The following is a 25,025-nucleotide window of genomic DNA, read 5'->3' as shown; positions in this document are numbered from 1 at the left end:
ACGTGAGCGGTTATTGGAACACATGAAATTACCTTGGGCTTTTTTGGGCCCAATAGCCGCTCAAAAATTTCATTGTTTTGTTTTTAAAATTTATGTTATCCAGTAAATATAGCATAAAATGGCTTTTACTCTCGTCTAATTTATATTAGCCAAGAATATCAGCACCGGAAAGAGTGTATTTATGCGTGTAAACTTGATTTTTGCAACAGTGAGCGGCTATTGGGTCATGAGCGGCTACTGGTACACTGACGGTATATTCAGATTTTTTGGTATTTTAATAGTTATTTATGTGACGAGTTGCAAAAAGTTGATTTTTCAGCACGAGTCGTACGAGTCGTGGATAAATACGAAGAGTGCTGAAAAGTCGAGTTTTGCAACGAGCTCCATACAAAATTTTATGCAATGATTTTTTCATAATGCAACTCATTTGAGTTGCATAATGTTCATAATGAAACTCAAATGAGTAGCATTATGAACATTGTGCAACTATTTTTCATTGTGTAACTCATTTCAGTTGCATTATGAACCGGTACGGAAAAGTGGGCCTGAAACGAGTAGTATAAAATAGAATTTATTACACTGAATTGCATAAATATTTTTTTCAGTTAAATTGAACATCTTCTTATCACTTTGTTATCTTTTATTTGTCTACAATTTGACGCTTTGAGAAAAAATATAAAAAAAAAAAACAAAAATTACACACACAGCTGATTTGATTAGAAAAAAATCTGAAAAAATATGGTTCCATATTGTTCACATTTTATGTAGGGGCTGTCCATAAACTATGACCAGACTATGACCAGAATCCGATGGAGACGCTTGGTATTTTTATTAATCAAAATAAAAAACTATCAAGCATCTTCACCAAAATATGGCCATGCACAAAATGCAAGGCAAACCAGGTGGAACCAATCATCAACGCGCTTGAAGAGATTGCTGAACATTTTCTTTTAGTACTTACGCAATAAAATCCACCACCATGATTGTTTACAACGCACGTCTGCAGTCCCAAGTAACTCTGAGGCAACAGGCAGAGATGAAATATACCCACACTTCCAGTAGCAAGCAACGCTATAACGCATAATGCTTAGGATGATGCTCTACACAGCGTGAGTTTCTTTTTTTAATGGTCGCTATTTGGTGGAACAATAAAAAATCTTGAAATGTATATTTTTCCAAAGTGAAATAACAGCATATGCCTTAAATGCAGCTGGTCAGTGGGAGTAACTGAGTGAGTTGTCAAAATAACCGTCTCACTAAAAATATTTTGAATTGGGGGTAGTAATGGCGAAGTCGATTCATAAAAATGATATACATAGCTCCATGGGAGCGAAACTTAGAAGATTGGTGGCTTAACTAGTGTTGGGTCTCATATAAAACTTATTCTACAGAATACTGCTGGGAACCCTATCCAAGTAACATTTTATGTTTTGTTTGGCTCTACTAGAGATCTTCATGACCAATTTTATAAAACTCGCAATAAAACTGATTTATTTATCAAAACCTCTTGATAACCTCTTTAAGAGCATCTTCCGGCTAAGTGGACTACTCTCGGAGAGGTTTTGCAAACCGCATTAAGAGTAGCAATAAAACCGTTTTAAAACCTAGTAGAAAAAAATCCTATTCTCGATTGTTGTTGTTTTTTTTTTTCAACAAAAACTATGACAGCTCAAGATGCAGAGAAGCTTCTTCGATGGCACGTAAAGTTCAGGACGATACATCATTCGTAAGTAGAAGCAGTCATTTCAAAGTAATATTTTAGTTGTTATTGTGTTGGTAGGTTTATGCGCATTCAATTTTACCGTGCATATTGGGGTGGCAGAATCATAAAACTAATGCGCTTCGAAAATAGTGAATATTATCATCTTGGAATGAAATAAATCAATTTGTTAATGTTGCAAAACCATCTCGAATCACAAGAAAACTCAACAGAGAGAGTTTATTTATGTGAGCATGTTATGGAAATGGTGGCAAACTATCAATTAATTGCTAATTTGAGCGAAATTAACTATTTTCCATTCACGTTAGCAAATTCTTCAATATGGCAACAACCATAATCAGCGAAAATAAAACGAAAGCAAGTTTACTTTTATGATGACCGCAATAGAAGTAAATTTGTGTATGTCGACTGGTTTGTGTCTCGGCTATAACCATACCATAATAAGACGTAGTGAGTGCAGCAATGGCTCCTGAATATATGTGTCTCATTATCACCATCTTGACGAACCTAGACAAGCGCCAATTTCTTATGTCGCCATTTGAATTTTCCATTGGCGCAATTGCAGAAGATAATAGGGGAATTGTTAGAGTTAGGTTTCGTAATAGAAAGACGACTTAAGCTCGATGACTTCGCTCGCATATCGGCTGGAGAATAGTGGTTATCGCGATTACAGTAAATTTTCAGTTAAGTTGAGTTGTGCTCTAGTTAACCTTTAGTAAAGCTTGAGACGGAGACTACGCGACCACGCGAACACTATTCTAGTGTTTTACTTTGAAATCGTACAAAAAAGCGCCTGGGCGCTTTTTTGGTACGGGCTGGAGTTCGAATCTTCGACAAGCGGAGTCGTTTGGGGCTTTTGTGGTGCTGTGCAAGACACCGTGATTAGTTTGAAAGGAGCTCGTGCATCCGCTAAGCCCGCCTAGCATAGGCAGTCAAACGGGGGAAGTGAAGATCGCCAGTAAGACGAGCGATATTCTCCAACGGTCGCCAATTAACCGTTGTTGTATAAGATCCACCCACCGTTACAACCCCTGTGGATCGGGAGTCAAGGAGAGCTCGGATTGGGTTCACGTCGCCAAAAGCGTGTCCCTTTCCGTACAGTCCGAAGGTCGGCACTATTCCTCGCTCGGTCATAACGGAAAGGTACGTGAAGCCGGGTCGTTGGGTCTAATGTCGGTCCGGAAGACCGTCCCGGGAAATCCGCGACCAATTGTCGGCGGAAAGCTCTCCCTAAAGAAAATCGGAAGGCCTCCGTCCAGCCGCCACTTCCCACCGCAACTTTATATCGGCCATCTTAGCACGAGCTCAGGTCCGCTCCTCGCCGCCATCGAGTGAGGAACGCTGCTAGCAGACCGCTAGCAATTCTTCGAATTCGACCAAGACTGACTTCTTCGCCGGCACCCCGCCGGAAGCTCATCGAGTCGAACATCGCATCGTAGAATACGCCGCTACGAGTCAACGACATCCAAAATCCTGCGCAGGTATGTGGTAGTTTTTTCATGGCCATGAATAGTTTTTCCCATTTCCCACTACCATAAAATAGTCCAACCCGAATGAGAAAGGTTCAATAAAAGTAATTGTAAAGTTGAAATTCCGAGACTTAGTTTGATCCCGTTTTTGAACACTGAAAGTTTTCCCTTTTTCTTACGTTTCTGTTTCCGTTTTTCGTTTGGGCTAATTGAGCCGCCGGACTTCTAATTTTCATTCGAGTTTGCGATTGTGTTTGAGCGAGTTTAAGTCGACGAAGGTTTGGGTAATTTGGATAATAAGATTGGTGATCTTAGAGCGAAAGTTTGGCGTTTTTCTAGCGGTCGAGAAAGTGTCTAGTTCGGTCCTTTTGTTTTGGTGAGTCAAAACAGCCGTTCAGATAACCCCTGAGGACTTGTCTCAGCAAAGTCGGGCAAATCAACAGACTGGTGGTCTCTCGCAAGCGAGAGTGGCGCTAAAGCCACCGAAAGTTTACAAAAAACCTCGGTTGAGTTCTTGAACGGTTACAATCTGTTGAGAGTTTTAACAGTTTTATTGTGGTAATAATGATTGCCAGAAGGTTTACAAATCGGAAAGTTTTGTTTACTCTTAAAATCTGTTTTTATGGATATCTTCAAGTATACTATAAAACATTTTATCAATGGTTTTTTATAAAAGCAGTCATAAAACTGCGAGTTTTAATTATTGCTGTGATAAAACCCTAATAAAAATCAAACAAAACTAATCAGCAATGAAATTGTTACTTGGGTAGTATAGCTGCGGAATCGATCTGTTTTACTAACCGTAAAAGATGTAGTTATTTTATAATTGCACACACACATAATAACATAATGACTTTGACAGCTTTCACCACACACTACCGGTTATACAATCGCTTTATTCTACACAGTGGTCACCAAACTGCGACCCGCAGGCTCTTGACCAGGTTTTGTACGGCCCGCGAACTGCTTTTGAAATGTATTAGAAAGTGGCCCACTCATAGATTCCATAATGAAAATCAGAAATTTCACAATTTTTAAAAACTTTCATGAGAGCATGAGGTGACCGTACACTTCCGTTACTGACCAGAACAGTCAACATTGCACAGGGAACCAAATGGATGGGGCCTGGGTGTAGCTATCCATCCTCAATGTGCAATTTTGAAGCTTCAAAACTTTATATTGTTAGTACCGGCGCCGGCCACGTCCTTACGGTCATCGGGGAAGGGATGCAATGTTGGTGTGACATCCGTTGCTACTAGAGACCGTGTGTACCTCCACATCCCCACGGTTGTCACAGGAAGGAAGTTTGTTAGTGGGAAGGGAAGTGATAGAAAGTTACATAGATCTGGATTCACATTGGTAAGTGAGGTGAGCTATGCAACCCTTGATATGATTTAGTCTTCCGCCAGCCGGCTGTCGGAAGAATACAATAATTTTATTGTATGTTTGTGTTTTAAATTTAATTATATACCGGGTATGAATAATTTTTAAACCACGCTTATTGCGGATTTTTAGAAAAATTTCCACTCTGCGGTAGCCGCCGAGTTCTACCGCAGCTGTCAAAGTCCTACCGCAGGCTTGAAAATCATCCTATCATTGAAACTGAAGGCCAAATCAAAGCATGCTTGCAAGGTGAATTGAACTGAAAACCAACAACAAACAATGATCATCGGCGTCGTATCCAAGGCATCGCTAGGGCTCGCTAAGGTAGATCGATGATACCTCAGTGAAAATCAGTAGTCTGACAGCTGCGGTAGCTTTTCGTTCTACCGTAAAACGGAAAGTTTTCTCTAAATTAGCAATATGTCAGATCAACTCGTAATAACGCACGTTTTAAGCTTATCGTTTCTTAGTCAGAAAATAAACTGTATGCAATTCCGTTTAGTGCTACTGCCAATTCTGAAAACCGAAACCCGCACCGTAGCTTTACGAGAAAACTGGATAACTAAACAACTAAAATCGTTGCTTTTGAGTTTCATCTATGTTTTAGTATTACTTTTTTTCGCGTTCACGTGTTAATAAGATTGCGGATAATAAAATCGTTGTACATACATATTTATTATCCGCGAATGTTCGCAACGCGTAATATAAGTTGAAGGTGTGATGAACAAAATTACATTATCATAAATATTCGAAAAAGAAATCGAAATTATGGAACTCGGCACGAATAAATCGACGCGGAAAACGTGGTCTACTTGTCACTGTATCGTACGGTAATCTTGACCTTTCTAAAGAGATGCTTCGCCGTTTTGATCGCTGATTGCCTGCTTGTCAATTCTTCGTGCTGATGTCGCTGAATTTATATTTTGTTTTTATCGGCGAAAAATTCATTGTTTTTTTTATATACAGTGACCCCACACCGATTAATCACCCACAGTTTATGAATCAGCTGGCTTTTTAATAACAAAATCAGAAGGTAACTTGCCACAACCCATCTAAAAAGTATTTTTGTTGAACAAATGATTGTGTATATCGAACTTCATAACAGTTGTTACAGCGCGGAATCCGATTTTGTTTCCGAAATCAACGAACATTGTCGGCGTAATTTTTATGCTGTCATTGTTGCCACTTTTTAGTCGCTTTTGCAAGACGTACGCCTGTTGTCGATTAGAAAAAACTGAGGATTTAGACGTTTCTAAACAGATTTTTGGGGATAAATCGAGTAGCAACCTACTGTAACAAGTTAAATCAGCATGTTTGTAAAGGAAAAGTGATGTGGAATGGCGACTTCACACAAAAATTTTTTTTTTTTTTACTTGTTCGTTTATTTGGAAGGCTCGGGCGCCACATGGGCATAACTGAGCCGAAATCTTTTGTTTTTACAATGGTTTTACATTTTACAATTTATTACTGCCTTAAGACTATGTTAGTTTGGGAAGCCGAAGTACTCGCGGCTGTTTCGAGGTTAAGGATTGAAAAAAAAAAAAAATAAAAAAAAAATAAAATAAAAAAATAAAAAAATAAAAAAAAAATAAAATAATATTGGGAAGGAGGGATTAATGGGTTTAAAACTAAATTATTTGCTAACTTATACTAAAACATTGATGGGACAATTGTCCATATCTGTAATGGAAGAAAGGACTTTATCGGTAGACAACGACAAGAAGAGGACAAACGGAAGGGGGGTGACGACAGACAGGGGCGAACAACAAAACCAAAAGGCGGACAACGAAAACAAGGAATGTACTACATCAAACTCTGACATCAACACGTTTCAAAAACTGATAAATCAGGTTCATGTATTCCAAATCAAGTCCTGCCAACACTTCTCTAACGGGTTTCTGTTGTTTTCCTCGGACCCGGAGAATTTCATGCAGCTCAGATCTGACCTCACGATACTCATTGCATCCCCACACGACATGTTCGATATCCTGGTAAGCCACGCCACAGACACAGAGATTGCTTTCTGAGAGCCCGACACGGAAGGTATGTGCGTTCAACAAATAGTGGTTGGACATCAACCGACACATTACACGAATGAAATCGCGGCTCAAATCCAACCCTTTGAACCATGGCTTCTTCGACACCTGTGGAATGATGGAGTGCAACCATCTACCCATCTCTCCATCTCTCCATTTGTGTTGCCAGCTGATCAAGGTCTCCTGACGGGCCAATGCAAAAAATTCATCGAAGGCGATTTGACGCTCGTAAATATCGCCTTCGCTAGCACCCACCTTAGCCAGAGAGTCCGCTTTCTCATTGCCCGGAATTGAGCAATGTGAAGGGACCCAAGCTATGGTGATGATGTATGAGCGTTTGGACAAAGCACTCAAGACTTGGCGTATTCCTTTCAGGAAGTACGCTGAGTGCTTCATCGGTTTCATTGACCGAACAGCCTCCAGAGAGCTTAGACTGTCGGTAAAAATGAAGTAGTGCTCAGGTGGGAGAGTGCGAATGTACTCTAAGGTGTAGTATATAGCCGCTAGCTCAGCAATATATACCGAACATGGCTTTTGAAGCATAAAGGTGGCGCTGTGAAATTCGTTGTAGACACCGAATCCAGTCGAATCATCGGTTTTGGAACCATCTGTGAAGAACTGTCTGGCCCCGCTAACATGCCCGAACTTACTTGCAAAAATTTGTGGAATACCTATGGAACGAAAAGATTCCGGTACACCGGTGATCTCATCCCTCATAGAGAGATCAAAATCCACAAAGGAGCTGTCGAAGTCTGAGAAGTTGTCACGATTGGTGTTAACCGGAGATGGGCTTACCTCCAGCGTCATGTACCAGTAGTACACACTCATAAAACGAGTTTGGGGATTCTGTTCGAGCAGCTTTTCGAAGTTTTCTATGACTAACGGATTCAGAACCTCGCATCGGATGAGGAACCGGAACGACAACTCCGCAAAGCGGTCTGTCAGAGGCTGTACACCAGCAAGTACCTCTAAACTCATTGTGTGAGTCGAGTTCATGCAACCTAACGCGATCCGAAGGCAACGGTACTGGACCCGTTGAAGCTTCAGCAAGTGTGTTTTCGCCGCAGATTGAAAACAGAAGCTACCGTATTCTAAAACCGATAGAATGGTTGTTTGGTACAGCCTGATCAGATCTTCCGGGTGTGCTCCCCACCATGTTCCGGTAATAGTTCGCATAAAGTTGATTCGTTTTTGGCATTTCTGTATCAGATACACAATGTGCTTCCCCCAGGTGCATTTGGAGTCGAACCAGACGCCGAGATATTGAGAAGACATGCTATGAGTGATTGTCTTACCCATCAGAACGAGCGGAAACTTAGCCGGTTTGTGTTTTTTAGAAAAGACAACCATCTCAGTTTTCTCCGGAGAGAACTCGATACCCAGCTTGAGAGCCCAAGTAGACAAATTGTCCAAAGTATCCTGTAGTGGTCCTTGCAGATCAACTGCTATTGATCCCGTTACAGAAACAACACAGTCATCCGCAAGCTGTCTTAACGTGCAATTTTCCATGAGACAATCATCTATGTCTCTAACATAAAAGTTGTAAAGAAGGGGGCTTAGACATGAACCCTGGGGGAGGCCCATGTAGCTAATTCGTGAAGCTGTCAAGTCGCCATGAGCGAAACTCATCTGCTTTTCAAACAGCAAATTATACAAAAAGTTGTTCAGAATTGGTGAAAGGCCACTGTCGTGTAGTTTGTCGGAAAGAACATCGACACAAACTGAATCAAAAGCCCCCTTAATATCCAAAAACACTGAGCCCATTTGCTGCTTTTGAGCAAAGGCAAGCTGAATTTCTGAAGAAAGCAACGCAAGACAGTCGTTCGTACCTTTGCCTCTGCGGAAACCAAACTGTGTATCTGACAACATGCCATTCGATTCAACCCATTTGTCCAGTCGAAAGAGAATCATCTTCTCCAACAGCTTCCGTAGACAAGACAACATCGCGATTGGACGGTACGAATTATGATCCGACGCGGGTTTCCCGGGTTTTTGAACAGCTATCACCCTCACTTGTCTCCAGTCATCCGGAACGATGTTGTTATCCAGGAACTGATTGAACAAGTTCAACAAGCGCCTCTTAGCGACGTCGGGGAGGTTTTTAAGCAAGTTGAACTTGATTCGATCCATTCCTGGAGCGGAATTGTTACATGAAAGAAGAGCAAGTGAGAATTCAACCATTGAAAAAGGCCTATCCATGTCGTCCCTATCTTCAGAAACATCACGAATTATTCGCTCGACGGGCACGGAATCTGGACAAACTTTTTTTGCGAACTTGAGAATCCACCGAGGAGAGCTTTCTCTATCCTCGTTTACCGACGACGCGTTACGCATTCTTTTTCCGACGTTCCAAAGTGTTCTCATCGAAGTCTCGCGCGACAAACCCTCGACGAACCGACGCCAGTAACCGCTTTTCTTCGCCTTGATCAAGTTCTTGAACTTGCTTTCAAGGGAAGCATACCGCTGAAAGTTTTCGACCGAACCGCGTTTCCGAAACACTTTGAACGCCGCGGATTTCTCGCGATAGATTTCTGTACACTCACTATCCCACCACGGATTGGGGGGTTTCCTACGAACCGACGGACCTGGCACTGGTCGACGTTGTGCCTGAAGCGCGCTACTGATGATCAGCTCCGACAGAAACCGATACTCTTCCCGCGGTGGAAGAACTTCTACCGATTGCTCACCGTCGATAATTGCTTCCGCGTACTTCTCCCAGTCAATGTGCTTGGTGAGATCGTAGGTGATATCGATCGATGGAGACTGATGCGACCCGTTGGAAATAGAAACAACAATCGGCAGATGATCACTACCATGGGGATCCTGGATAACCTTCCATGTACACTCCAGCGATAGTGAGCTCGAACAGATTGAGAGGTCTAATCGACTGTTTCTGGGGCTGCCATCTTGAGCTGGAGGTGCCACTCGTGTAACTTCTCCAGTATTCAAAATTGTCATGTTGAAGTCGTCGCAGAGGTCATATATCAACGTTGAACGGCTGTCATCGTACAGTTCCCCCCAGCCTGTACCATGGGAGTTGAAATCTCCCATGAGCAGCCGAGGCTCGGGCATAACCGAGCAGATGTGAGCGAGATCCCTGCGAGATATCGCAGTTCTCGGAGGAAGATATATGGAGGCAACACTGAGGGTTTTACCTCGGATAGTCACCTCACATGCGACGGCTTCAATGCCTGTCATCGGATAAAAATCGACTCTGTAAAATGGGTGCTGCTTCTTGATCCCTAGAAGCACCCCTCCGTACGGGTCGGATCGATCAAGGCGAATGATATTATAATCGGGAAAAGGTAAGGTTACATCAGGTGTCAGCCACGTTTCGGATAGTGCAAAAACATCGCATTGTAAATTGTTAACTAAAAACTTAAAAACGTCTAATTTCGGTGTAATACTACGACAGTTCCAGTGTAGAACCGAAATCGTATCTTCGACCTCGGTGGTTAAATTAGCCATCGAAAGATACGATTGTCGCAAGGAGGGGCATTTTAGAAGCCAACTGCTTCAAAAGAGGGGTCACACAAGGAAGAAGTCCTTTTACAATGTTCTTCACGGAATCTGAAGCATTGAAGAAGCTGAGGATGATGTCTACGATGCCAGAGAGCGTAAACAATGGCGCACCCTGAGGTTGCTCCTGGTGCTCCGAATGCTGTCTTTCTGGTTGAGAATTCGAAAAACGTGGGACATCTGGGATTTTAGATGTTCCCGGGAGTGATGGAAAGTCTCGTTCGTCCTGGATTTTGAATCCTGGAGGGGAACGTTTTGTGACTTTCTTACCACTCTTCAAATTTGTCATGGTGGGTTGGGGGTCGCTGCTAGGCAGATTCCGAGGTTTTTTGGTGGGTCTCTGGAGCCTCATCCGTTTCCTCGTTTCACCCTTGAAAACAAAGGGAACCCCGTCCCCGACCTCAGAGTCAGAGCCCTGATCATCGAGAGATAAAGACGAGTAGATGTTACGGGATTCAACGGTCGGGGCAGCTTTTTTCAGCATTTCGGCGTAGCTTCGCCGTGATCGCTGCTGCAACGATCGTTTTTGATGTTTTTTCTGCTGTATGTACCTTGGGCAATCAATCAGATCATGTGGACGGTCGCTGCCACAATAAACACACTTGGGCGGCGTTTTACACGCACCGTCCACATGTCTCTCCCCGCATGTTGCACAGCGAGGTTTATTGCTGCAGTACTGGGCGGTGTGACCCAGCTGCTTGCAATTGATGCAATTCATTACCTTCGGTACATACAGCCTCACAGGTAGCCGAAGTTTGCCAATCGCCAGCAGATCTGGTAATGCAGATCCGGAGAAGGTCACACAAAATTCATCAGATGGTGTGTAAACCTTCTTCTCGCCCTCCTGGGATACCGAATGCAGTTGCCGGCAATCCAGTATCTGGACAGGAGGTAGAGAAGGGTTATGGAAACGACCACAGCCTTCCATGATCGTTTCGTAGGTCAAAGATGCGTCGGCGACCTTCCCCGAAATCTCTATCGACGCGCTCGGAAGGTAAACGAAATACTCAAGAGTAAACAACTCGCAGGCCACAATCTCATTAGCGTGTTTTCGGTCGCCTACTGTCACCCGAAGCTTAGCTGTACCGACCATGTCAATGGAGACAACGGAAGAATACCGCTTAGTCAGATCCTTGCTGATTTGAACGGTGTTCAAACGTTTGCCTTTGGGTCGGAAGAAAACAACATATGGCCCGCCAAAGTCGGGAGGGTAGGCCTTGAGGCGGGGGGTCGTCGAAACAGTTTTACTGTTGGTGTCCATTGGAGAAGCACCAGGGTGAAGGGAGACAAAGGGGTTAGCATTTATATCGCCTTGTTGGCTCGAGCAATCCGATGCCAATAACAAAGCTTCGTTGATGCGGTACGACGTACCCCCGCCATCGTCATCATCGCCCATTGTGGTAGCTAACTACCACCACGGGGCACTCAAAAACCAACACTATCACGGGGACGAGAAATAATCAAAAAAACAAGGGACAAAATTAACGCTACAGGAAAAGTAAGAAAAAACTGCTTATGTACCAAATTAAATCTAATCAAAGAGTCAGTGGAGAGGGGGGAACAACGAGGGGTAACTTTATTTACTTATCTTTGTGCACTCTGTTTAGCCACAGGCTCGACGACGACAGGTCCAAGCGATCGGATCGCCCGCTCTGGGAGGAAGCGAGCTGCTGCTGAGCGCCCGTCGTGGCGTGCGGCGGTTGAACGCTCTCTGCTCTTCTCTCGGTGGGCTGCTGCTGTCGACGACGATGAGCTTGGGTACTCACTGGAAGAAGCCGATCACGGCGCGAGCGGCGCGGTGTGCGGGGGGTGCTGCACTTCTGTGCTCGATAGTCGGTCAATGCGCCACGTGATATAATGAAAACGTGAACTTTACTCAAATCAAACGAACTTTTGCGGCAAAAAATGTGGCCTAGCCAACCGCACTCGTCCCACTAGGGACAGTCACTTAATAACTTGATCACTGGGAAACACTAGCACTTTGAAAATAGCCACCGAACTGGAAAGTATCGGGAGAAAAACCGGACGAACTAAACCTTGCGACTGTCTCGCACGAACGCTCGCCAAAGAGTGACACACAAAAATTGAGAAAAACTCCTGATTCATAAATTGTGGAAAAAAAACGGGTAGGATTTACAATTTATAAATCAGGCAAAAATCGGTTGAAGTTTTGTAATTTACAATTATATTTCACCAGTTTTTCAACTATCGTAAAAAATGTTAGCATCTTATAGAACTCGGATGACCTTGGCTAGATTCAATGCCATTTTGTATGTTGTTATCGCTGCTGGACACTTGATGGAGGGCCTATCAGGTTTGTTCTTACAATGTGATGATCGGCAAACTTGTAGGGTAGTATGAATTTCAAATAACTCAACGTACATATGTTTTTGGTAAAATTGGGAGAAAATCCACAGCTCAAGTGAGATTTGAACTCACGACCCTTATTCGCTAGACAAGTGCTTTACCAACTTTTAACCACACGGATTGGTATTACCGAAAATTTGCACTTTGAGTGAGTCGTTTTCGAGCATCTACCTCTACGTAGTTATCCGTCGTATCAAACAGAATGCGAACGATGCGTTTGATCGCCTTCCAGGTAGCAATTGTTCTTCCTCTGCTGCAAGTGGTTGAGTAAGCGGTGCCTGTATGATAGGCATACAGTTTTAAACAATAAACAAATCGCTTTCGCTCTTCGTACATATGTACAACAGAGATGGTTAAATTTGCGGTTTAGGGGAAGATGATATAGATCGATGAGATTAGAATTGAACCTTATGAAAACTATGTTGCCGGGTCATTAATTGTTTCGGTAGCTTAGTTGGTAAAGCACTTGTCTAGCGAATAAAGGTCGTGAGTTCAAATCTCACCTGAGCTGTGAATTTTTTCCCCAATTTAACCAATAATTTACCCATATGTACATACATATGTACGTTGAGTTATTTGAAATTCATAATTGACCACACGGATTGGTATTACCGAAAATTTGCACTTTGAGTGAGTGTTGCATAATTCAACTCATTTCAGTTGCATAATGGACTAATGTGGAAAAGTTAGCCATTATTATACCGAAATAAGTTCTATAAAATGAAAATTGTGATACTGAATTGCATAAATAAACATATTTTTTTTTGATAAAAAAATAAAATCAGGGTACCGTTGATGGGGGTGACAATGGGTCTGGGGGATGAGATTGGGTCAAAACAGAGAAACATAAAATTTGAAATAGGTCAATAACTATCGATAATTTATATTGAAAACTTTATATTATTTCAAAGGGGAGATGTTTTTACACGTCATGGTGCAGAATAAGATGTTTTGCAATAATCGTTTTTTGTTAAATTTGTGGTTAAACTTATATGATGAAACTACTAGTAAATCACTCTGAATAAAATTCACCTTCGTAATGTTTAATACAAGTACCTAACCATAAATTTTCTTATAAGTGGTTAGCTGTAGGTATTACCTGTTTGATGTAATAAAAAAGCGGGCTGTCATTGCTCTTATTATTTAAAAACTTAATATTTTCGACCCCATGTCTAAATATTAAGAATGGGGGTGAGATTTACATATATTGGCGAGTTTTAGGGACGATTTCCTTAAATTTTAGCCAAATTTCCAAAAATATATGAAGAAATGTATTTTTTTCAATAAGAAAAAACAATCTAAAAATTCTTTCTCAACGTTAATTTGACATTTCATATGTAGGCCAGTTACAGTAAAAAATTCAGCTTAATCGGAGCATTGATAACGGAGAATGAGATGTGTGAAGTGAGCGACGTTGCTTAAAAATAGAACAAAAATCGATATCAAATCATCAACCTTGTATGGAAAGTCGAAAAAAATTCCGCTCTACTGCAATTTTTTTCCTTCGCGTTTTTGAACTCAGGGCATGATTCTACACCAAAAATGATCATCAGCTTACCGAGTTCAAAAATGCTGTAAACTAGTGTAATTAGACCTGTATTTTTTTTTTATTTCGTCATTAGGGTGATCGATCAATTTTATGATAGAGTGGTCCAAAAAATCATGTTTTTTCAAAACTATTTTTTTTTTCAAATTATAACTTTTGAGCCAGTTGACCGAATTTAAACTTTTTTTTTGTTTGAAATCTATTGAATTCTAGATTTCAGGAAAAGTACGTTGAAGGGGCTAAATTGTGTTTTGTGCAAATAATATGCAATTATATTAGTTTTTTTACGTTTTCATGGTCTCGGGATCAAATAGGTACCGTCGTTGGGGGTGAGAATGGGTCAAAAAACGATACTCAAAGATAGTTTGTTAAATAACAAATGCAATTGAAGTCGGAGTAACTTTTTATTTGGTATGTATACTCTCCTATGTGGTAATGATAGTTTAGCAAGAAAGTATCACGTTATATGAATTGCTTAGTAAACTACAAATGATTGAGAATTGACTCAATCTCACCCTTAGAGGGGGTGAGAATGGGTCAAAGTATTCGAAATCACCTATCTTAGAATATAAATTAATTTTATTGATCATATATAGTAAACCTACTTAAAACACAATGTTATCATGACAAATAAAGCTTAGGTAATTTTAAAAGATGATTAACCCACCTAAAAGGGCTAATACAACGGGAAAAATGGTCGAAATTTGATAATATAACGTTTGTATACTGTATCATCATTTTTAGCCATCATAATCATCCTCATTAAGAGTTTCAACCTCCATGAGAGGAGGAGAAATCACAATGAGGGAGGGGCGATGAAAGAATGAAAGATTGATTGTAAAAAAAACATGCTAGTTTTTGTATACTGCATAAGAAATGTCTAACCAAACCCTCCGTTATAAACTCTTATGTACATGATCATTGGCCTCTATATTGCTAAAGCAAATCACTCCATTTCAAGATAGTGGGTCTTTCAAATATTATGTTAAGTCTATTTTGTGAGCTTCCGATATTGCAGTACACTAAAGATTAGCTGATGATTAGAGGAGCTGTCCACACGCATGGGTGTATTGTTATGAATGATTTTAGGCACTAAACGTATTAACACACTCGTTTGACGCTTCTCGACATATTTTTGAAAGAAAGCGTGCTTTAGTGAAAATGCGGTAAACATGGCACCACTCTAACGTCAAATGGGGACTGGATAACAAGTTGAATTTTTAGTTAAGGTTACGTGCACTCGATAACTTGCTTGACCCAATCTCACCCCCATTCTTAATATTTAGACATGGGGTCGAAAATATTAAGTTTTTAAATAATAAGAGCAATGACAGCCCGCTTTTTTATTACATCAAACAGGTAATACCTACAGCTAACCACTTATAAGAAAATTTATGGTTAGGTACTTGTATTAAACATTACGAAGGTGAATTTTATTCAGAGTGATTTACTAGTAGTTTCATCATATAAGTTTAACCACAAATTTAACAAAAAACGATTATTGCAAAACATCTTATTCTGCACCATGACGTGTAAAAACATCTCCCCTTTGAAATAATATAAAGTTTTCAATATAAATTATCGATAGTTATTGACCTATTTCAAATTTTATGTTTCTCTGTTTTGACCCAATCTCACCCCCCAGACCCATTGTCACCCCCATCGACGGTACCCTGATTTTATTTTTTTATCAAAAAAAATATGTTTATTTATGCAATTCAGTATCACAATTTTCATTTTATAGAACTTATTTCGGTATAATAATGGCTAACTTTTCCACATTAGTCCATTATGCAACTGAAATGAGTTGAATTATGCAACACTCACTCAAAGTGCAAATTTTCGGTAATACCAATCCGTGTGGTCAATTATGAATTTCAAATAACTCAACGTACATATGTATGTACATATGGGTAAATTATTGGTTAAATTGGGGAAAAAATTCACAGCTCAGGTGAGATTTGAACTCACGACCCTTATTCGCTAGACAAGTGCTTTACCAACTTTTAACCACACGGATTGGTATTACCGAAAATTTGCACTTTGAGTGAGTCGTTTTCGAGCATCTACCTCTACGTAGTTATCCGTCGTATCAAACAGAATGCGAACGATGCGTTTGATCGCCTTCCAGGTTGCAATTGTTCTTCCTCTGCTGCAAGTGGTTGAGTAAGCGGTGCCTGTATGATAGGCATACAGTTTTAAACAATAAACAAATCGCTTTCGCTCTTCGTACATATGTACAACAGAGATGGTTAAATTTGCGGTTTAGGGGAAGATGATATAGATCGATGAGATTAGAATTGAACCTTATGAAAACTATGTTGCCGGGTCATTAATTGTTTCGGTAGCTTAGTTGGTAAAGCACTTGTCTAGCGAATAAAGGTCGTGAGTTCAAATCTCACCTGAGCTGTGAATTTTTTCCCCAATTTAACCAATAATTTACCCATATGTACATACATATGTACGTTGAGTTATTTGAAATTCATAATTGACCACACGGATTGGTATTACCGAAAATTTGCACTTTGAGTGAGTGTTGCATAATTCAACTCATTTCAGTTGCATAATGGACTAATGTGGAAAAGTTAGCCATTATTATACCGAAATAAGTTCTATAAAATGAAAATTGTGATACTGAATTGCATAAATAAACATATTTTTTTTTGATAAAAAAATAAAATCAGGGTACCGTCGATGGGGGTGACAATGGGTCTGGGGGGTGAGATTGGGTCAAAACAGAGAAACATAAAATTTGAAATAGGTCAATAACTATCGATAATTTATATTGAAAACTTTATATTATTTCAAAGGGGAGATGTTTTTACACGTCATGGTGCAGAATAAGATGTTTTGCAATAATCGTTTTTTGTTAAATTTGTGGTTAAACTTATATGATGAAACTACTAGTAAATCACTCTGAATAAAATTCACCTTCGTAATGTTTAATACAAGTACCTAACCATAAATTTTCTTATAAGTGGTTAGCTGTAGGTATTACCTGTTTGATGTAATAAAAAAGCGGGCTGTCATTGCTCTTATTATTTAAAAACTTAATATTTTCGACCCCATGTCTAAATATTAAGAATGGGGGTGAGATTGGGTCAAGCAAGTTATCGAGTGCACGTAACCTTAACTAAAAATTCAACTTGTTATCCAGTCCCCATTTGACGTTAGAGTGGTGCCATGTTTACCGCATTTTCACTAAAGCACGCTTTCTTTCAAAAATATGTCGAGAAGCGTCAAACGAGTGTGTTAATACGTTTAGTGCCTAAAATCATTCATAACAATACACCCATGCGTGTGGACAGCTCCTCTAATCATCAGCTAATCTTTAGTGTACTGCAATATCGGAAGCTCACAAAATAGACTTAACATAATATTTGAAAGACCCACTATCTTGAAATGGAGTGATTTGCTTTAGCAATATAGAGGCCAATGATCATGTACATAAGAGTTTATAACGGAGGGTTTGGTTAGACATTTCTTATGCAGTATACAAAAACTAGCATGTTTTTTTACAATCAATCTTTCATTCTTTCATCGCCCCTCCCTCATTGTGATTTCTCCTCCTCTCATGGAGGTTGAAACTCTTAATGAGGATGATTATGATGGCTAAAAATGATGATACAGTATACAAACGTTATATTATCAAATTTCGACCATTTTTCCCGTTGTATTAGCCCTTTTAGGTGGGTTAATCATCTTTTAAAATTACCTAAGCTTTATTTGTCATGATAACATTGTGTTTTAAGTAGGTTTACTATATATGATCAATAAAATTAATTTATATTCTAAGATAGGTGATTTCGAATACTTTGACCCATTCTCACCCCCTCTAAGGGTGAGATTGAGTCAATTCTCAATCATTTGTAGTTTACTAAGCAATTCATATAACGTGATACTTTCTTGCTAAACTATCATTACCACATAGGAGAGTATACATACCAAATAAAAAGTTACTCCGACTTCAATTGCATTTGTTATTTAACAAACTATCTTTGAGTATCGTTTTTTGACCCATTCTCACCCCCAACGACGGTACCTATTTGATCCCGAGACCATGAAAACGTAAAAAAACTAATATAATTGCATATTATTTGCACAAAACACAATTTAGCCCCTTCAACGTACTTTTCCTGAAATCTAGAATTCAATAGATTTCAAACAAAAAAAAAGTTTAAATTCGGTCAACTGGCTCAAAAGTTATAATTTGAAAAAAAAAATAGTTTTGAAAAAACATGATTTTTTGGACCACTCTATCATAAAATTGATCGATCACCCTAATGACGAAATAAAAAAAAAAAATACAGGTCTAATTACACTAGTTTACAGCATTTTTGAACTCGGTAAGCTGATGATCATTTTTGGTGTAGAATCATGCCCTGAGTTCAAAAACGCGAAGGAAAAAAATTGCAGTAGAGCGGAATTTTTTTCGACTTTCCATACAAGGTTGATGATTTGATATCGATTTTTGTTCTATTTTTAAGCAACGTCGCTCACTTCACACATCTCATTCTCCGTTATCAATGCTCCGATTAAGCTGAATTTTTTACTGTAACTGGCCTACATATGAAATGTCAAATTAACGTTGAGAAAGAATTTTTAGATTGTTTTTTCTTATTGAAAAAAATACATTTCTTCATATATTTTTGGAAATTTGGCTAAAATTTAAGGAAATCGTCCCTAAAACTCGCCAATATTTTGAATTTTAGCAATCTGACGCAAATACTGCACTCAGATGATCGAATGATATTGTATTCAGCTTTTAATTTATGGAAAAAGATTTGAAATTGGTCGAACAAAACGCAAGATATTTGAATTTTGGTAAATTTCATATTTTTAAAAATTGTAAAACTCAATATTGAGCTAAAACTCAAAAACTGCTCAACTTAAAATTTTTTAAAGCACGGTTCTGAAATCAGTGCTAAATTGTACTTCAAAAACTTTGGTCGTTGACAGAAGTTCACGACTTTCGTTTTATTTTGTAAACTAGTGTTATTTTCGATAAACTACAAACCCACCAAGTTGACAATGGAATGGCTGTATATATGTATCAGGATTCAAAAATTACTAGGAGGAGTGAGTTTTATAATTAATTCCCTGAAGAAATCACAGTTTAACGCTTAATGTATAGCGCATTTAGTTCACCACTGGACTATCGCACTAGTTTTCACGAGTGCGAAAACGCTAATAAAAGTGCGCGATTGCATCAAATCAACTCGGTGTCTTCAGAGCACTTGTTCTCTATAGATTGAAGAAATAGTGCGCCGAAGACATCAACCTGATTTGATGCAATCGCGGACTTTTATTTACGTTTTCGCACTTATAATGTCGCAGTTCGCAGTCCAGTAGTGAACTAAATGCGGTATATATTACTGAAAACAAATTCCAACGATACATTTGGAAAAAAATCTGGTGGGGCACAATAAAGGCCTAGTTGAAAACCGTGGAGGAATTCCAGGAGATTTCCTTTTGCTAGTAATTGCGAGCCAATCCCATGCGATTTTTTTTGAGACATTCTTTAAGGCTTAGCAAAATTATTTGGTCTTGACTCTTAGGACTTACTGTAAGAAAACTAGAAGCATTTTCTTAGCTTGCACATAGAAGATTACTTAGACCATCGTCGACGCGAGTTTTTAACATAAATAGACAATTACTAACATTTGCCAACGGACAACACAATAATAACACCGAGTGGAGAATTTTACGTTTGACGAAAAGTTTTGCCCGTCTGAAGCGGGAATAGGACACGACCAGCAAAGTACTAGATTTGTAGTAATAAGCTGAATTTTTGTTTGGTGAGAAGGTCTATTCTCCGTTTCTGCAAGGAAATCGTGGGTATTATGAATCATTGTCTAATTTGATGCTGTTTGAACAAAACATTGGAAAACTGTGTTTTCTCCATTTCTTGTCTTTTCAACAGTACAGTTTTCCAAAGTTTTGTTCAAACAGCATCAAATTAGACAATGATTCATAATACACACGATTTCCTTGCAGAAACGGAGAATAATTATTCGCCTTTTCACCATACAAAAAATCAGCTCATTACTACAAATCTAGTATCATCACCGATCGTGCCCTTTAGAACCCACACGCCAAGGCTATACACAGGGTGTTAAATTCCTGAGTGCAAACTTTTTAAAGGGTGATAGTAGTCCTCTATCACCCTTTAAAAAGTTTGCACTCAGGAATGGTGAAAAAAATTGCTCAACGCGTATGATCAAACCTCAACCGTTACGTAGCTACTGAACTTCCCATGTTTTTGACTATTATTGCCTTAACTGGCTATAACTTGAAAATGGTCAAACTTATCGCAGTTGTTTTTTACCCTTATCGAAAGATTATTGAATTTTCTATCAAATGACATCTTTGAATTGATTGGTTTAGTTAAATAACTAAGTTATCTAGAGCAAACAGCTCAAAAGTAGTGTGTTTTAATTTGTTTTTGTCAATTATCTATGAAAATGCACAATAATTTAAAATTCTTTATTAGGCAAAGTTGTGGCCCTGTTCCACTCTACAATTCGTTCTTTGACATCAAACTTCTATCTCTTACCGTTTTCTTGTAAATTTTGATGACCATTTTCAGGTTATAGCCAGTTAAGGCAATAATAGTCAAAAACATGGAAAGTTCAATAACTACATAACGGTTAAGATTTGAGCATATGCGTAGAACATTTTTATTCACCATTTATGGTCCTCTATCACTCTTTAAAATGTTTGCACTCACGAACCTAACACCCTGTATAGTTGTGTGCATAAATTTCAGTTACATAAAAGTTACCCATATGCATGAAAAATAATCGGGTTAGGATAAATAATTAAGTATGAGTTGAGCTTTGCGGTTTTCTGAAGCAGCGGAAATTTTGACCGATATTTTCTTCAACATGAAAATAACTTGGTACGGTAAAATCTCATGTAGGGTACTGGTTCCCTTATTAAGCATGTGGCTCCCATTTTCATCCTACGAAAAACAAAGGAATGAAGCGTTGTTTGTTTTGTTTCTTATTTTTGTATTTTTTGTTAGGAGTGAGCACGCATGAGAACAAAAAGAACGGAGTCAATCGGTGCCTTAATTGTTTGTTTCCGAATATGATGAATATGGGAGCGTGAGATTACTGATGGAACACATACCCTACATGACAGCTTTATGTAAAATGTAAAAAAGATAAAAAGTTTGTATTTGCTCCAAATCTCATTGAAAAATTTGATTATCAACAAAGATGTTCATCTTAATTGAACCATCGTAATCAAAATTTGAGCCAATTTTAATCTAGATTTGAACTACTGGCGGCAGCTCGAGCAGCTCACAAAACAACCTTAAATGTTAAACAATTAAAAATCACATGGAACTGCTAATTTTAGTATTTGGCTGTGAAATTTCAACTCAGAATGCTCGTAGTTCTTCAGGAATTTGGAAGCTGAATCGCCACCAATATTTCAAAAGGGCGTGACTGCTTTTGCAACCAATGCTTTCTCACAGAGCTGACTTATTGCGTGTAATGCAATGTGTGAGCTCTACGAGAGCACCGAAAATGTGCTTCCTCTGGGGGGAAATTGGTGAAATCACAGTGATTTTTCAATTGCCTATTTTCAATGAAATGTTACCAGGTTCTATTACGGAAAATCGTTTAGCACCTTTTGCGGGACAATATTTGCTCAAGTAGTAGGGTATTGGTTCCTTTATTAAGCATGTGCCTCCCATTTTTATCCTAAGAAAAACAAAGGATTGAAGCGCTGTTTGTTTTGTTTCTTATAAGTCTTTATATTTTTTGTTAGAAGTGAGCACCCATGAAAACAAAAAAGAACGGAATCAATCGGTGCCGTAATCGCATGTTTTCGAATAGGATGAATATGGGAGCGTGAGATTACTGATGGCACACATACCCTTTGTAGTTTTAATAGGTTTTAATGGTTCAAATTAAGATTACAATTTCACTAGTTCAAATTATAATTTCTGACCTTATGCGCATACAAATTTTGAACAATAATTTGAATGCGGTTACACTCATTGCACAATTATGGGTCACTATGTCACAATTAAGTCAGCCTGTTCATCATGATAAATGAAAATGACCCATAAGTGTATGTACACACCAAACATCGATTGAGAGTTTCAGCAAAATTTTGCTGAATTTTGCCGAGCTGAAGGCTTCAGCAAAATTTTGCTAATTTGTTCATTGAACTCTGCTGATCACCAGTAACGTTTTGCCGAAATTCAGCAAATTTTTCTGAAAGTTCAGCAAAAAAAAATTGCTGGACCCTTCAGCTCGGCAAAAATCAGCAAAATATTGCTGAAAGCGTTTAGTGTGTAGGTGACCTATGACTGTACCTTAGAAGAAAACATTCGGAAAATAAATGTGTAAATGAACAGAACAAGAAGCTCAAAAATGTGCATTGGTTATCTCTGTTATTGCCTACTCAGATTAGACTCAGATGCATAAACAATTATAACAGAAGATTTTGAAGTTGCTGTTTGGTATTCTTATATCCAAGCTTATATCAATATATAAACGATTCTAAGTTTCAAACACAATTATTTAAGCGCAATTCAGATGAAGCTAATATTATACTATTGCGAAACAAATTAAAGCAAAATATCATAAAGAACATGAAAATCGGCAGGTGCAATGGACGGACATCTATCAATCAAAATGAATATTTTACTAAGCAATAAAAACGATAAAAGCAACTTACCGGAAGGTGATACACAAGGAAAAGGGATAACGAAAAAAATGTGAAAAATGTGAACGGTATTAGAACAGCTATGATAAATACCAGAACTCGAGGAAAACTTTGCTCCCATCCAGGCGGTTCGCAGGTAGTTGAACACCCGGCGGCACAGCGGTCGCTTGTTGTGGCTCAAGTACTTGGAGACATCGTTTTCCAGATCTTTGTGCTGCAGGTGGGATATGAAATCATCGATCGTGCAAATGGAGCTGTCGTAATTCGTTGGCCGTGAAAGGCTGAGCGATGCCGTGTTGACGACGACCCCACCGGTTATGGACGGGGTCGTCACCGTGGACTCGTCGAAGTGCGGACCGGCCATGACGACGGCAACGGCGGCACAGAGAGGTCACTTTATCGCCTCAGTTGGCTTCGGGGTGGGATTTTCGTTACTCTTGGAATGTGTTGTAGATATAATCACTCACACGCACACTTTTCACCGGTTTCAGTCAGCGGAACACTTTGCGTTTAGTGGTGGGACATGGACGTCTTCTGTCCGTTGTAGGGGGGAACGCGAAAAGCAACATAAAACGGAAAGCTCACTTAAACTCGAGGATTATCACGTTTATTGCTATGGGGAATGTTAGGCTAGGTGGTGTTGCTGCTGGAAACAAAAGTTATAGCATTTTCTTATAGCTGGTCGGAATGTCAGTAGCAGTGGGATTAGTGATGAATGGAACGTAGTACATATATAATGTTAGTCGAAGTTCAGTTTGAAGTTTAAAAAATCAGTCATTATTATAGACCATGAGAAGAGGTTAGTTTAATAAACATGTAATATGAATATATATAAATAAAAATAATTTTCAAACCAACGAATTTATACAGGGTGGCCCAAGGCGCTTGTTAGTAGTATATATACTATTCTATAGTCAGGCACCACAAAGATGAGAATACACGTAGAAGTACAGTGAGGTGCATAATTTTATACAAAATGGCCAAGTTTGAGATGCTGTAACTAGTTTGCTTTGATGGATTTAGCTTAATTTTTGACACGGAACTACATATGCTGAATTTTCGTACACGTACAAAATGTTTTCGTTTACAGCCCTGGGCGCGACAAGGCGTTGAAAAATGTGCAAAAGTGGACGGACAGCGGCACGCGTGTAAATCAAAGGGGTACCGCTGTTCGATCACATTTGCACATTTTTCAACGCCTTGTCACGCCCAGTCCTGTGAACAAAAACATGTTGTACTTCGTGTAGGTACATAAAATTCAGCATATTAGAAGGTCCGTGTCAAAAACTTCGCTCAATCCATCAAAGCAAACCATAAATACAGCATCTTCAACTTGGCCATTTTGTATTTGTTCGATCAACTATGCACCACAGCGCACATTCCAAACCATTTTTTTGGGAAATGCGTTCATAAAATTTTTATGCACGTTCGTTTTGACATTTTTCTAGATTTTTAAAAAAAGGTTAGGAGAGATTTTAATTATCTTATAAAAACTAAAATGCCGTGTCAATAATTGGTTCGGTAGCTTAGTTAGTAAAATACTTGTCTAGCATATAAGGGTCGTGAGTTCAAATCTCACCGGAAATGTGTTTTTTTTTCATAATTTCCCCAATAATGTATCCATCGGTACATATTTGTATTTGCCATTTACTATAATGTATTTTCCAAGTAATACGTGTTCCCCAGAGTTAGATTACTTGGCATTTACTGTACGCATTCAACTTCTCCAAGCAGACCTCAACAACACCATCATCTAAATGTCGATGAACTGGTCATAGAAGTTCAAATTGAGTTTGTTCTACAATAGCGTTGCTGGAAGGAGGCCTATATATAACCCCCCTTCTCGGGTATGCGAGCCCCTCCCCGATCCCAGTTTAGTTCTAGTTATTGGGCACAAACGTGGCGTGGATGTGTTGTGGATTGGCATCTAAGCCGAACGAGAGATGGTTCGCGAAAAAAGGAATGTTCATGGTGTGTGCTCGGGTTCAGTTTGGCTTTCTATTCCGCAGAATCTTTACCTGTTCTGTGGCTTAGTTGGTTAAATCACCGGTCTAGTGAATACGAAGTGGTGTGTTCGAATCCCACCAGTACGCGATTTTTTTTAACAAATTCATATCTCAATTTGTCAATTAGCAACATCCTGTGCCTTCTAACTACAAGTTTTTCTGTATGAAAACATGAAATAGTTTCATCTCCCTCTAACGTGTACGGCAGTACGTACGAAGCAGTTTTTATTTTCGTCCTAAGTTGGACATCGTCCTGTAGATGGGCAACATCTAGCTAGGAACCGGTCGACGGAA

At 39.2% G+C, this 25,025-nt stretch overlaps 1 protein-coding gene across 8 annotated transcripts in view; it reads right to left on the bottom strand.

Moving 5' to 3' along the window:
• LOC109429237 (Kv channel-interacting protein 4) overlaps positions 1 to 25,025 on the bottom strand; it is a 165,227-nt gene that overhangs the window by 18,577 nt on the left and 121,625 nt on the right. For 4 of the 8 annotated variants that reach the window (XM_062856282.1, XM_062856280.1, XM_062856278.1 and 1 more), the window contains one exon: positions 22,819 to 23,371. The exons of 2 other annotated variants lie outside the window; for them this stretch is intronic. In XM_062856282.1, coding sequence (XP_062712266.1) covers positions 22,819 to 23,089 — 271 coding nt within the window. In that variant the 5' untranslated portion in view covers positions 23,090 to 23,371. The remainder of the gene's footprint in view (positions 1 to 22,818; positions 23,372 to 25,025) is intronic. 2 more of the 8 variants (XM_029862850.2, XM_062856279.1) reach the window with 1 other exon arrangement.

The sequence above is a fragment of the Aedes albopictus genome, chromosome 3 (assembly GCF_035046485.1).
Source record: "Aedes albopictus strain Foshan chromosome 3, AalbF5, whole genome shotgun sequence".
In the NCBI taxonomy this organism is placed as follows: Eukaryota; Metazoa; Arthropoda; class Insecta; order Diptera; family Culicidae; genus Aedes; species Aedes albopictus.
Note: the sequence above shows the minus strand (reverse complement) of the source record. Positions and strands in the feature narration are given on the sequence as shown.